Here is a 16,135-nt window from a genome sequence, read left to right on the forward strand (position 1 = left end):
CCCATTACTTACATTTGTCTGAAAACCATTCTCTTAACATATGATTTTCTGAAGTCAGGGTAGGGGGATGGGGTCCAAAGACAGAATTTCAAAATAAGCTTGTTTCTAACCACTAACTGATGTGACTTTTCCCCCATTAATATATATTAAAAAAATTGCTGAATATTTAATTAAGTTTACTACAATACAAAGGGTGCAATATGTGGGTTCGCTCTTTGAAAGAATCTATAAGACTTTAACCTATGTGTACCAAAAGTAAGCTGTGTACACAATACAAATTTTACAACAAACTCTAAACTACACCTGTTCCTATGATCCTTTATTATCCCGAAGCCACTGTGGCTTAGTGGTTAGCCTGCTGGACTGATCAGAGGAGGGTGGGTTTGAATCCACAAATCAAACCAGGTTGGCTGCCATAGTGTATCCCTGAGCAAAACACTTTACCCCATTTGCATAGCACTAAATAACCCTCCTGTTGCTGTGCTCTAAAAAACCCAAATCAAACCATTTACTCAACCCACATATACACTACTGTAATACTAGTACATTTATTGTGCTAATCTTCACTTGAACAAACGTGACTCTGGAAAGATCCTACCCATGATAACAATCAGCACTGTCAATATTTTGTGTCCCATGGCCAGGCCATTCATTCCATTAACTTCAGCACTAAATAACCCTCCTGTGCTGCCATGCTATGGAAAAACTAAACCAAAATATGTACTGAATTCAGGTATGCAATACTGTTATACTGGTATATATATATATATATATATATATATATATATATATATATATATATATATATAGTCTTCACCTGAACAAATACCACCCATGGGAAAGATGTACATGCATGTTGAAAATGTATTTAGGACACATGACTGGTTGTATACATGTACATATTCCCACAACGTTTGATGTATAAATCAGCATAGATCAGACACCCTATTCACTATGTCTACTGAGAAAAGTTAGTATAGTACTATAATAAACTGTAAAATCATCAGGTTTTGGTCCATTGGTCAATAATTTAATCATAACACAGCCAAATATATCATTATTAGCTATTGTAAATCATGATAGTATTATACCAGGAGGCTAAGTCAGCATTCTTTGGGCAAGCATTGGTTATAAACACCTTAGTAGTGTTCATTCAACAGTAACCTAACCCAAACAGAAATGCTCTCCTCTCTGACTAGATTGATACTATCACACAGACTACTGAATATGATCTGACCTATGTCTCTGTACTTGAATTCTATTATGTTGCAGTGACATTGAATGTACTATGAACTTTGCAGTATTCGCTCTGGATCTTGTTTATATTTCTAAATTTTTAATTTATATGTATCTTATATCACAAGATTTGTATTCACTAAACAATCACAAAAGGAAATTGTGTGAACTGCATGAAACATTAAAAGTCTGATCACCAGATAAAACTGACAATATACAAATACACTAGATAGTTATCTACGATCTCATTACACATCAAATGACAAATCACATTTTCAGCTGATACTGAAATTCTCAAACAAACTGACTCAACAAAATCAACCATTGTTTTCAAAATTTAACTGATACATGTAATACAGTGTCAACTGTCAAAGTGTCAGACCATCTAGGACAGGCATGTACAACTTCTTCCAGGCGTGGGTGGGATAAGTGATTTTTAAAGACACTCCCTTTGATCTGAAATAAGCAGATAAAAACAAGTTGCAGGGCCGGATCCAGCCCCACATGACTGATCTGGGATAAACTAAATAAAACTGGTGCCATTACATCAATGAAATGGATGCATAGTAATTTTTGTAGCATAAAACATGACTCTGAATTCGGAAGTTAAAACTACAGCATGTCCTCAAAGCATTATATCAGGAATAAATATAAAAAAATCTGCATTAGTACTGGAAACATCAACTATCCAAATACCTCATACAATCTGAAAAACCTCATACAATCTGAAAAACCTGGCAGAGAGTGTAATTCTCCATAAGCATACCCAGCTGATAAATCATGTTTTTCTGATGAAATATTTGCATTAACTTTCTTTCTGTACAACATCTGTGATTGTCCGCATACTCCCTGCAGGTTCTGGCATGTAGCAGAGACCTGATCTACCATACTGTATGTCATCCGAGGCAACTAATGGAGACAAGCGCTATAGTGGCACAATGGTTTGCATGCCAAACTTGCAACAGAAATGGTACAGGTTCAAATTCTACCACAGAATCAGCCCTGGCCACAAGTTCCAGTTTATTTTAAAGCCAATCACTTTTATTTAAGCATTATGGGATTGTGAACTACAAGCAATATTTACTTACCTCTGAAATTAAAGAGCTTTACAATGCACAAAACTTAACACACCTCTGAAAATGAAGATTTGACAACAGAAGCGCTCCAATAAACACAATTTTACACTTTGCAAAAACACATATTAACACTTTCTTTAAAAGAATTGTGCTTAGTTAAAAATTACTTTCAAGAGATGTGTTAGATTGGCTTCATAAGGTCATGAAAATTAACAAAGTAATGGGACCATGTGTTTCAAACTAATTTGTTGCTCTTAATATAATGACGTGACCTCAGAGTTGTTTGTTAATATCAGAACTGGACAGTAAATCACCAGATAACAGAGTCACTTATTTTGTGACTATGGTGCACTGCAGTCCTTGGGCAAGCCACATTTCAATAAATTTGCCTTGACACTAAATAACCTACTTTGTTGCTGTACCATAAAGCACAAACCAAGCCAAACACTTCAGTATTAGTAATCCACATATTGCAATAAGATTCTTTTAATTTCAGTAATCATTCTAACCAACAAGTGAGTTTTTCATACAACCTGACAAGTTCATGTTATAAAGAACTGGTTGTACTGAAAGTTTCAAAGTACCACATTTATATTGCTGAAAAAAATAAAACTGTTGGATGTATGCTAACACTAGATCATGTAATCTGGGGCAACATTTTCATCAACTGAATATAAGAGGAATAAATCTTTTATTCGCTAGAAAATGTGGGCCATGTTCAGCAAAGGCTCATGCTTTTGCACTGTTGGTGCATAAGAAAATTTGGCACTAATGAACAACCCATCTCTATGGAGGTATTAACATGGTGGATAAATGCCCTCAGATGAGTTGGCACAGTAATCAATTTTTCAATTTTTATGGTCTTAAAAAACGAATCAACAAGAATAGTGAGCAATTTGTTGATATAAATATACCCTTGACCTCAAGCTCAGTGATGTATTATAGGACCCATGGTGCTAATGGTATGGAATATGAGAACCAGTCTAGAAATGGGTTAAGATAAAAATAGAGTATATATGGGTTTGGCTGGAAAGGATTGGTTGACAATGAAAGTTTTTAATAAGGAAAATCTTTAGAAAGCTTATAGACCTTGTAACTGTAAAAAAATAATACATGTTTAATTGATGAAATTTCAGTTTGGAATACTCATTACTGAAATTAACACCTGACTCTTTGGTGCATAATTTAAAACCACTCAGGTGGCCTTGTGGTTAGAGCATCTGCCTCAGATGCAGGTTCGAACCCCGGCCAAGTCATACCAAAGACTTACAAAAATGGTACTAACAGCTGAGTGCCTCACTTGGCGCTCAGCATTAAGAGGTTATAAGTGTTAGGACTGGTCGGCCTGGTGTCAGGATAATGTGACTGGGTGGGACATCATGCTACATGTCTGCGGCATGATGCCCCAGTGTTAGATATTACTATAAAATGTCACACTGCAGACATCCTAGCGATATGACTGAAAAATTGTTAAAGCTACGTTAAAAATCTAAACCACACACACACACACACGCATAATTTAAAGAACATGTTTCAAACACACATAAATCCAGAAAATGCCACAGTTCAAATGGTTTTCTCCTGATAGAAGCTGTCATTAAGGATGTGTCTATACTGATAAATATAAGTTTTATCACGAGGCCTCAGAAATTCAAAGTTACTGAAATTTTTTATATCATGGTGTTTGCATAGGCAGTGCTCAAAGCAAACAATTTTTAAACACAGGCCCCGGGCTGGTGACAAATAAACTCACAAGCCCTGACTGAAATTCCACGAGCCCAGACTCCAGTTTTCAGGTGCCAAAATGTCCCCTTTTGTAATATTGTCACACAAATTGTAATAGCTCCAATTCAAATATAAAACCAATCGGGTTCAAAGGAATTTGAAGGTAACGCAAGTGTCATTAGTATTCATCACTATGCTGGTGTGCTTCCCAAAAACAAAATCCAAGAGTTCTGAAATTTTTGTTGTGTTTTCATGATAGCTAATTGCTTCATAAATTGGTTTAAAAAATAAATTACACAACTGAAATGATCATGCTTTGAATTAGATAGTAAAATCCGACTTCAAAGAAACATTGCCACAGTTCATAAACATGTCAAAATATAATACATATGGCTTAAACATTCTAATTCCAGGCCACAATATGTTATAACTTTTGTTCTTGTACATGCATCTAGTATGTCTTCGATTTACCTATCATGAGTTATTCCACTTCCCAATCCTACCTATGCAATTCAGCACAATGGGCTCACCCACTCCAGCATTCAAACACATCTCACTAGCTACTGTCAGCCAATTAAGTGATTTATGAAATGGTGGTTTATACCTGACCTCTTTGCCTTTAATTGCCGCAATTGAAACTGTCCACGGGATAGTTTGGCATCAGATCCATCATGACTGTTTACCGTTTATACATGCAACTTTCTTTTTTTTTTTATTTTTTAAGATTACTGAATTTTGTGTTTTCTTTAAACATGCCTGTGTCAGGGGGTTTGGGAGTACAAAATTGTAATTGTCGCATGACATGCCATGCTTCAATCTGATTAAAATCATATCTCAATTTCATGTAGGAGAGTGGTGATCTTATTTAGATTGCACTGTGTTATAGCAGGTATGTCAGCATCTTGAAAATACATTTACACATTTCATCAGCACGATCAAAGTTTCATCAGGCAAATAATAATGTATTTTTGACAAACCCGATACCTCACTTAGGATACAAGATGGGTTTGGTCTAAAATAACAGGGGCCCCAGGCATCTGGCTATCCAATTTTTTGAGCACTGACAGGTTTACTATTGTAACTGAATTAGTACTGTAAGTCCTATGCACCTGATGCACCTTTCTGCATGTTGTAAGAGGCCATTAAAGGACAAAAACATTTTGTCCTGAGCTGATGTTCCATCTGAGGTCTTAAACTTTTTGAAAGAGTGCAGTATATATCAATAACCTCCCTCTGCATTTTAAGGATAATGTTAGCTGTCTAGGGTAGGCAGCAGCTACATTGGGTAATTAGCTGGTAAAGCAAATAAGCAAATGTCAAGGCTACATATTTCTTCATGCAAATTAATATATTTTATTGGTGTGGTCCCTCTCAGACTTGCATCACAGAAGGGATCCCCTAGTGCTGAAATTTAAAGGATTTGATGTGTTTTTGTTTTCCCCCATCATGTAAGTTTGGTTTGTATTATGTTTATTAGAATTTCGATTTAATTAATTTTGTTCTAGGGTTTATACACCACCTTGTGACTCTAGTGTTCAGAATCTCCTTGACTCTGGCAGATCCTGGAGTTTTAATACAAACAGCAACCCTTGCCAGGGATCAGTGTTGTCCAGTTTTTGCTATATGTGTGTGCTATTTGTTTTGTAAATTATCCTTTGTTTTTTGTGCAGACTGGTTATTAGAGATCAAATTCTTTAAGTTGTTACTTGATTAATGGTTCTGTACTGGGGCTTGGGTAGTTCAGCAGTGACACTTGTGAGCTTTTTGTGTTGGTACCGTCCTTCCCGGTCTTTTTGGTTTCTTTTCACTGTACCAAATTCAAATTCAAAAGCTCCCACTAACTATTTATGCCTCTGTATATATATATATATATATATATATATATATATATATATATATATATATATATATATATATATATAAGCCTAGTGGACTTCACAGGAGACATCCTGATATCATATTTCTATAACTAGCTTGATTGTTCTGGTACACAGATCTGTGTTTCCTACATAGTAAACTAAACATTTGATATCTCACTAATGAGTTGTCAGGAAGTTGATTTGAAAAGATAGAAGTGATCATATCTGATCAAACTCACGCTCACTTTAAACCTCTCCCTCAAAATATAAACACTAAATAAATGTAGTTTATGTGTAACAGCTGGCAAAGATTGTCAGAGTTAAGTATAAAATATCTATATCTTTTAAATCTATAACTAAGTTACTCTTGCTAATTAGAGAAACTTAATCTAGTATCTTGTCTCTAATATCATCAGCATTTTCAAAATCTAAAACTTATTTTAAGTCCTGTAAATAATCATTTAATTAATTAGCATAAAGACAAATGCCTATTGTTCTCATTTACTACATAGACCAAAGAGCTAGACCTGCTAAACCAAATGATTAATGCCCGTAAGGCAATGGGATGAGTGTGCTGTAAAGATTCTGCTTGTATTGTTTTAGACTGCAGAATGCAGAACATTTCTTGTTGTTGTTGTTGTTGTTGTTATTGTAGGGTTTAATGCCATTTTTCAGCACACGACAGGCTATACATTGCGGCCAGTAATAATGACAGAGGTGAGATGGCAGTGATCCGTAACGGAGAGCGAGTTAGACCACTCGGCCACTGAACATTTCTTGAATTGTGGATTCTATCCAATATGGCTATGTACAAGACAAGTAAATTGGAAAACAGTTCAATCATATCAAATGTCCCTAGTACAGAAACCCATTTTTTGCCTTATCTTTGTTCTGTATGCCTTTTTGAGGATATATAAACTTGCTTTACACTATAAACCCAGGACTATGCTGTTTAATAGTATAAATATAGATCTGCCACATCCTACACCTACCCTTATGATGGACACAAGTCTATGAACAAAAAAATAATGCACAACTATTCTGACAATATTGTGAGTGCAATGATTGGTCAATTAGATGATGACCATAACTGTTTCACATAAATCCATGGAAAATTGCAAGAACAGTTGCATTCACATAATTTTGTCATGTGTTCTATTGATCTGTATGTCAGATCAGCACAATTTTTATTCATGACCAGATGCCATAAGAAGTCTTCCAAAGAAACCCCATGCTGATATGGCCATTAATTCAGGAAGAGTAGAGATAACAAGATTTTCAAGGTGGCCACCATGGCAGACATTGGATGTCCAAGTGGAACCTTTTTCATTTTGGACCAACTAGACATCATAAAAGTCTTCTGGTGAAAACTCCATGTTTATAATCACTTTGCATTCCTCCAGAGGAACGATAATAAGATTTTAAAAATTGATTCCTTATTGGCCAAACTGGATGTCAAAGCAACACAAATTTTATTTATGACCAATTACACCTTGGGATGAATGTGTCTGCATGGATTTCATGGCAATCCACTATGTATTTTAAATGAAGAAGCAATAACAAACTTGTGCTGCTAGACAGAGAGTCATCAAGTTACAGGCAGGTCCTTTCTATATATCTCTTCTGGTCTATAACCAGCAGAGTTAAACAGGAGCAAAATAATTTGCTAATATAAGCATCTTCAGATGACGACTGCATTTAACAACTTTCATGGCATTCCATCAAAAATAGCAGGACAATTTGTGCTGATAAGACTGTGTCACACTTTGTTACAACTCTATGGTCTTAAACTAAGTAATATAAAAGTGCGAAATCAACAAGTTTTTAAAAAAAATCTACAAATAATTTATTTTCCCCTGAATACAAAGAGAAAATTTAAAAAGAACTTACAGTATTGTGAATTAAATCTCATATAGTCCTAAATGTTTTATCACCAATAATAACAAGAACTGGGTTAAAAATCAGGAAATAATCAGTTCTATAATCCTTCCTAATATTGCAAACTTTAGTAATATCATGTGTGTACTCACCTGATTATTACATCTAAAAAGCTTCACTCTGTACAATATCTAACTTAAAATCATGTGAAGTTCATGCCTTAAAACTGAAACATTCACAAATTTTCAAAATAATGGTTCTCATAAGTTTGAAGTTTAGATTTGAGAAAAAAGAAAATAATATAAGAATCTATGTACTTATTTGGTTTAAAAAAAAGTCATTAAGTACAAAATGATTTTAGCTTAACAAGTGACTTGTTGCTGGACAAAACTATTCTTACTTGTCTAATGTCAGCGCATGAAGAAAAAAAGCTGTTTTTCCAGCTAATTGTATATATATCTACTGGTCAAAAATGTATAATATCTCTTTTTAATAAAATTTATATATATTCAGGAATTTCCAAGTAAATTTCAAAATCTTTCTACTGCCACACCCTTGTATAGCTAATATTACAAGCAGTGTGTTTGTGCTAACTCTGGGGTGTGAGGAAGACCTCTGTGACAGTGGCTGATACCTCCTCTTCCTTTAAATACAACAAAAGAGATCTTTTATCTGCAAAGAATAGGCCTCTGCAAGCACATGGGACCACCAGTAAATGTCCCCATACTACTTATGCAACATTGTTAAACATAATTCTTGCTATTCATTCTAATGGAAGCACTTGGATTATTAAACAGTACAGCTTCATGAATCCTGAGACTGAAGTATGTACCCCAAATTTCAAAATCCAAACAAGCAAAATATGGCATACCAGTAGTTCCACCTGAGAATTTATGTTGTACATTTTCCTACAGAGTGAATATAAGCCTAAGTATTTTCAGCAATGGTGACCTAGATAGCTGGATGACTCACTGTCAGTTTACCTACATGTATTAACAATTTACCACTGACTTCAATACACTGCTTACTGTTGCTAAAGATAGCCACTAAGGATTCCCCCTTATAGGAAAAGCCAGTCTGCTGATTTGTGGGTGTGAGGGTGTGACTAACTGGCATAGTGCCAGTGAGAAAAACTGGCATAGTGCCAGTGAGAGAGAAAGAGATAGTATAGTAAATGACCACAACACACACACACACACACACACACACATACATACATTCATACATATAGCTTTTATAAGAATGTGTCCAGTACATCCTTGTATATTTCTTAGCTGTTTTTAACAAGCTTAAAGATTTGAAGTAACTTCTCTAACCAGTCAAATATACAAGGAAATCATAGGTTCCCATTAGTGGTAGTCAAAATATAATCACTGGCACCTAATTTACCCAATGGCAACATTTTTATCATAATGTCTATTTTGGCTAGTTTTTTCCTTGTGTCTATCTTATCAAAAATGGCCTTGAATTGTGATTAAACATTTTAAATTATTTTAGCTACTACCAGGAATTTTGTGAACCCAGAATAATAATTACTTTAAATACACATTTAAAACTTCGAAATTTCCACATCTAATTAGACAACACATTTTTCCCTTTGCCCATTATATTTATAATTTTAATCCAATTTCTACCATTATTAAATTTTCACAATCAACAAACAATAACCTTTAACAATTATTTTGGAACTATGACATGTATGTAAAAGGAATTGAAAAGAACTGTGTAATCATTCATTTATTTTACATCTATAATATTATTACAGTTTGACAGTTTGGGATACAATTAGTTTAGAAAGATGAATTTGTGCCAACAAAGAAAATGGACATCGGTTGATTTACATAAATAATTAATAAGGAGCCATAGTGTTTGATGCAGTGAACTCATGACCAAAACTATGTGGGTTCAATTTCTATCATCAATTTATTCTATCTGCCTTGGCATGTTATAACCTTCAAAGTGCTCTTGTGCCATAAACATCAAACCAAATACCTACTGGTTAAACAAGTTAAAACACAACTTACCAGTTCACCAAATTAAATGCAATAGCAATGCACATGTGTGTAATGTCGTGACCACAAAATGCAAAAACAAGTGACTAACAACAATTTTAGGTAAGAAATGTTCTGCTTATACTGGTTTTACTTACATTATCTTGCTTTATTCGATGTTAAATGTGATACTTATCAGTACAGATAACTTTTCAAAAAGCAGAATACAAAACATTCTGGAACTCCTTTGATGAAAAAACTATAATCCTATCAATCCTATTTTTTGAGAACATATATATATATTGCTATCTTCCATACTGGAACCTTGGCTAGTGAAGACGTATGTAGTCTGATTAGTACCAGGTATGATACATGCATGCAATTGCATTTTTTTCCCTCTTAATTCATCTAAAAATGCCCAAATTTGTGATGTTATTTGTATCTCTTGTTGAAAAAGGATTTATTGAGGCTTTTCTTCTTAAAGTGTCATCAGGTTTTAATCCAATTTGGGGAAAAAATACTTGGACAAACTGTTTTGCTGACTTCAATTTTAAATTCAAAACGGATATGAAGTTTGTGTCCAACACAGAAGTCGAATATTATATATATATATATATATATATATATATATATATATATATATATATATATATATAGTGGAGACTATTTATAAACTTAATACAAGCCAGGTAATTTCCTCTATTTAATTCCCTATATCCTTTCAAAATCAGATGCTTAACATTTATATATGAATACACGCGTGTATCACTAATTTATCTAGAATATACTTGGGGTTCTTGGGGGGGGGGGGTGTTTCGTGTTTCATTATGTATGTTGCCTGCTTGTGACCAACCACGTACCAGGCTATCGCCATCATGAGAATCGGAGATCAAGTTACGGGTTCTCAAAAAAAAAAAAAGAAATATATCTCAAAAGTTATTTAATTTTAATATAATAAATATGTCTAAATAATCATAAAGAAATCAATCAGATCCAAACATGTAACATTAAACTGATAGTGACATACCGAAGAATCAGAGTGTCTCCCACCCAACGTCTTTGTAAAGGGCGGGAAAATGTTTACTGGAAATGCACAATAATATAAATTTCTGGCATATTAAATGCTCTATTGTACTCCATGCCTATTTATCTTATTTCTGGGAGAATTTAACACTGTACGGGATTGTTTAGATTCAACTCCTTCAGTCTCGGTTCATTCCGTCCATCGATCGTCTGGAGTTTCAAGAAATCATTCTATCCTTAGTTTCGTATGAAATGTAAAATTGGGAAACCCCACTCCAAATATGGACAGTTTACTACGTTGCAAAATGACGTAGCGCCTACTTTCCATGTAAGTAACAATGTATCCCACCATGCACTGTTACATTTCTATAACAACGATTTAATATTCTGCGTAAAATAAAGACCACATGATAGTGATGTCATCAACAGCCAATCAAAAATCTTAAAAATGATGTCATTCTAATTTTAGCCCGTGAGTCATGGTCTTATAAATTGGGGCCGTCCGTCTACAGTTTAGACCATACTAAACTTTGATAGCGAACGGAGTTTCTGGTAGTATTTAAAACATAGTGACTCACCAGACTTTTAAAGCTTGTGAATCAGACATTGAGAGAACACCAGGAATTAGTTGCTGTTATTAAGAGAGGATTTGTGAGTCAGTTTTAGCCGCAAACCAGTGCGTGTGTATTGGAGTTTCTTTCCGCACAAAGAAACTTGTGTCAAGTTTTTAAAGTGGCGAATTCTGGTAAGAAGGAGAAAATGGAGGCCACGCTTTATAATGATGAACCAACACAAAGTCAGTCCATTGTCAAACAGTTAAAACGTACTATGACACTGGACTTTAATGGCCCCACGGGACAGACTAAGAAACAAAAGATTCAGTCAGCGGTTCTACAGTCGCCAGATTTGAACATGTTGAAATTGGCTTCGCCCGAACTGGAGAGGATGATTATTCAGGCCAACGGGATGGTCACAACTACACCCACCCCTACGCAGTTTTTGTTTCCCAAAACAGTGACAGAAGAACAGGAAGCCTATGCCCAAGGATTTGTCGCTGCTCTCGCCGAGTTGCACAACGGTACGTTGAAAAATGTTCCCATTTCCTCTGCAGTGAATTCGCTCAATAATACATTGAGTAGGCAACTGAATGGTGTAAATTTCACATACACAGCCCCTGAAAGTGTTACTCAAACTTTCACAACAACAACCTCATTGCCGGGTGGAATTTTAAGTCTCAGTGACAATTCAAACATTCCGACAACATTGCATGGAAAATTGGGACTTAATAGTAGATCTATGTCGCCACTTTCAGTAGTTACAAAAATCAAAGAGGAACCACAAACTGTTCCATGTGGTGTAAACTCTCCCCCAGCCCCAGTGTCACCAATCGACATGGAAGATCAAGAAAGGATAAAATTGGAGCGAAAAAGAGCGAGAAATCGAGTTGCTGCTAGAAAGTGTCGAACAAGGAAATTGGAAAGAATAGCACGGTTGGAAGATAAATTGAAAGACCTCAAAAATCAAAACAACGATCTTGCAGATGCTGCCTCAAAACTCAGAGAAGAGGTGTGTGCATTGAAAAAGACAATTATTGAACACGTTAACGGTGGTTGCCAGATTATGATGACGTCCAACTTATCATTCTGATGAACTTTTCTTTTGATCTGTGACACTGTTTTTAAGTGATATTTATTATCCTAAAAGCATGGGATATATCTTTTTACAGCCAAAGTGCTTTATATTCATTTGTATATTTAAAAAAGGAAACAACAAAAAAAAAATGTAATGTGAATATAAGGAAATATATATTTTGGTAAGGTATACATCTTTGGCAAATAATCCAAATTCATTCAGTTTTGTGCTATGCATATTTGCTAAAGGCTAAAGTGTTCATCTCATTGTATTAATTTACTTCATTATACACAATATTTTCATATTTGGTCACCAGAATATATGCTTGTATGTAAGGTCTGAAGTGAATGTGGATATTTTGCTTATATTTACCTTGTTCATATTTTGTACATTTATTTATAACAAAATAAGATTAAAATTTGAAAAACATTTGAAGTTTTTTGTAATTATATTTTAATTGAAGAACGTTAATTAATTTTTTACATACAGATTTTTGGGATGCTCCTTACTTTAGTGAGGGTCCAGAGGTGTCACACAGCATAAACAAATAGGCAAGAGTTCTTTGGGGCAGATCCATGTTAGGGGACCTGCATTAGCCTTTGCATTTTAAAAATGTCCAGGGCACAAGTTTAACAATCAAACTTCAGTGCTTGCAGACACATTGTTAATTACAATTGTAATAATACAAGTGTATGCAGAAATTAACTCTAAATTCTATTGCTAGTGGTATTTTGGATATGACTTTATATTTTTATTTAAGATACAAAGTATGCTTGTGAACATTGAACATATCTAGTTGTAAATATTACAATCAAAATACTGCCAGTACTGAAAAAGTTGATTTTGAACCATGAAACTGGAAAGAAAACTTGTTAAAGAATTCTTTGCAGTATATTTTCTAGTGAAAGGGAGTTTTCTTTAGCCACCCATTTACCCCATTCATTTGTGCTGCATGGTGCAAATGATAAATGCTAGAATTTACATATTTCCATTTACACCCACAAAACTCCATTAGTAATATATATAGCTACATTCCCCATTAAGATGTATCCATTTATTGGTTACATTTTATATATCTCCTTTTTTTTTGCTACATGCAGTTAACCCTGGTGTACAAGCATATACAGCATAGTTTGCCCTTGTACAACAAACTTGCTAATTTTCCTGTCCAAATATATATTCCATATCACTCTCTAAATTGCCAAGAAGCACAGATGCATCACTTTGTCTATATACACCAGACCACACATTTACATTTTGCATATAGTGAAGTCCATTAAATTTTTTTTAGCAAAAAACAATTATTGATCTGTACCTACATATGTACCACTCTTTCACATTGATAATCAAGAGATAGGGAATTTTCTCTACTTAGTGGACCAATTTGGGGTGGAAGGTCACTAGCACTTAAGCGAGGTGTGATACCGACCATAGCTTGTATTTCTTCGCTACTTTTATCGTATTTATATCACCGACACAAAGGCTCCACCTTGGTTTGTACTTCAAACAGAGATTGATATCTAAAGGAAAAGAATTTCAGTTTCTCACTGGTTATCAGTCATTTTCAAAACGTCTTCTACATCATGGGTATTGTTAAAATAACTTAATTTCTTTATTTTGAATTATGATTGATGGGTGTAATTTGGGTTAAAGGGGATACAGCTGCACCTTCCTATGAAGGACATTTATTTTTCGAAAGGTTAGTACTTCCACTTGGTCATTTTCACTTTCTGGGCTTGATGTGTAAATTGGAGGGAAATATAGCTGATTACAGGTTTTTTAAAAGTTTTTCCCATGTATTTTATAATTCATTCATTGCACATATAGACGATTGTGTTGTCAAGTTTGGATAAATTCATTTTCCCAGTTTTAATCACTGCTAAAGTTGGTGTATTTGACATGTTAATGTTCATTTCTCCTGCACATTGGAGCTGCATGCTTTTGTCAGCATAAAAATAACTCTCGGTATTCTCTTGAGTGTGCTTGTTGCAACTGGACATACCCTCACATATAAATCCCTTTTTCAAAAGCACCTAATAATAGAGAACAACCAATTAAACATTCAGCACTTTCTCCTTTGGAAAAGAATAACAGTTGCTGCGCAGTTGTTTTGTGCACGATTTTGTAGCCTCCACACTTGTGTGTATATGTATGTGTGTGTGTGTGTATATATATATATATATATATATATATATATATATATATATATATATGTGTGTGTGTGTGTGTGTGTGTGTGTGTGTGTGTGTGTGTTCTAGATATCAATATGTATCTTGATAATAATCCTGAGAGGCAGATGCTGTAAGTACACATATTCCTCAAAGATTAATTTTCGTTGTAAACATAAAAAAAATATCTAAAAATTAGACTTACAAAATTTCCTCCAAAGCAGATAAACCACGGAAACTAAATTTTGAAGTCTGTTTGAGACTATTCATGGAATCCTCGCTTTCTCAGATTTTAATATCTTTCGCTGGTACCTTGGAAACCAGACCATCATTACTCCCCATTCATCTTCCCCACTGCACTCGCTGTATATATCAATATATCAACCAGGAATAAGTAAATTAGTGATCCAATTTTATTTTTAATTTGCCGGTCTTATAAACAACGGCCCAACAATAATTGCGCGAAGTCACTCACCTTACTGTTAAAATGTGACTCTCATCGGAAATGTGGTAAAAAAATGTGTTAAAAGAATTTGTCTTAAAACTAGTTTATTGTACAGTGATCTACCTAAAACATATATACTTATGTGTATGAATTCAAAGTTCCAAATCCGATGGGGGGTGGGGTGTAAGTCACATACCAGTTGATGGAGAGGGGATATCATTTCAAAACGGTTATATATATATATATATATATATATATATATATATATATATATATATATATATATATACACACACACATACACACAGGGGCTCGTCTCGTTGCTTACAATTTACCTGTCATACATGTACTGCAAAATAACTAGTTTTTATATAGTACATGTACGACAGGTAAATTGTAAAGAGCGATACGAGACCTTGTGATACATAATGGATAGGGTTTTTTCTTCTTCCATAAATCCGATCAAGAATACAAGAATATGTTGGGTTTTTTTTTTTTTCTTCAAGTTGTCCTTCAACATTATTTCTTTCCTTCTGAATCACGTCTATTTAGACGCACATTATTGACCTAGTTTGAAAATAGTCGATATATACGGGAATTTCCCTATTTCAAAGTAAGTCATGATCTCATGATTCATCGCGGAAATAGTAGAACCTATCTTTAGCGATTACGTCATCTTCGGTTTAACAGGGATTTACCAATTGTACTCGAGCCAACTCTCTCTCTCTCTCTCTCTCTCTCTCTCACACACACACACTGATACATATGCGTTGGTTTAAAGCAATTACTTTGTTTAGACGTTGGTTAAAAGAAATTACTTTTTTAGACGACAGAAACGAGTTATCTCGCAGAAAATAACGGGATTGTCTGCCTTCTTCTCAAACTTTGACCTTGAATTTCAAATGAATGGCATTTCCGCTGTATCTATTACACGTCATTTTGTTCAGACTCTTATTACACCTGATGGTAGGAACCAAAGATTTTCGATCACCACAGTACACATAAGTTATATTATTATTATTATTATTATTATTATTATTATTATTATAACATTGCCTATAAAATTTATTTTAATGTGTATGTGCATACAGACCTCCGTTCG

At 34.3% G+C, this 16,135-nt stretch overlaps 1 protein-coding gene across 1 annotated transcript; it reads left to right on the forward strand.

Annotated features, from left to right (window-relative positions):
• Nucleotides 1-11,284: 11,284 nt before the first annotated feature.
• On the forward strand, nucleotides 11,285-12,849 carry LOC149807064 (transcription factor Jun-like). Its single transcript, XM_089961400.1, has one exon. It carries the CDS (start codon nucleotides 11,548-11,550, stop codon nucleotides 12,433-12,435), a length of 888 nt encoding a protein of 295 aa, XP_089817526.1. The 5' UTR covers nucleotides 11,285-11,547; the 3' UTR covers nucleotides 12,436-12,849.
• The last annotated feature ends 3,286 nt before the right edge of the window (nucleotides 12,850-16,135 follow it).

The sequence above is a fragment of the Sinohyriopsis cumingii genome, chromosome 1, assembly GCF_028554795.1.
Source record: "Sinohyriopsis cumingii isolate HCF-2022 chromosome 1, ASM2855479v2, whole genome shotgun sequence".
In the NCBI taxonomy this organism is placed as follows: domain Eukaryota; kingdom Metazoa; phylum Mollusca; class Bivalvia; order Unionida; family Unionidae; genus Sinohyriopsis; species Sinohyriopsis cumingii.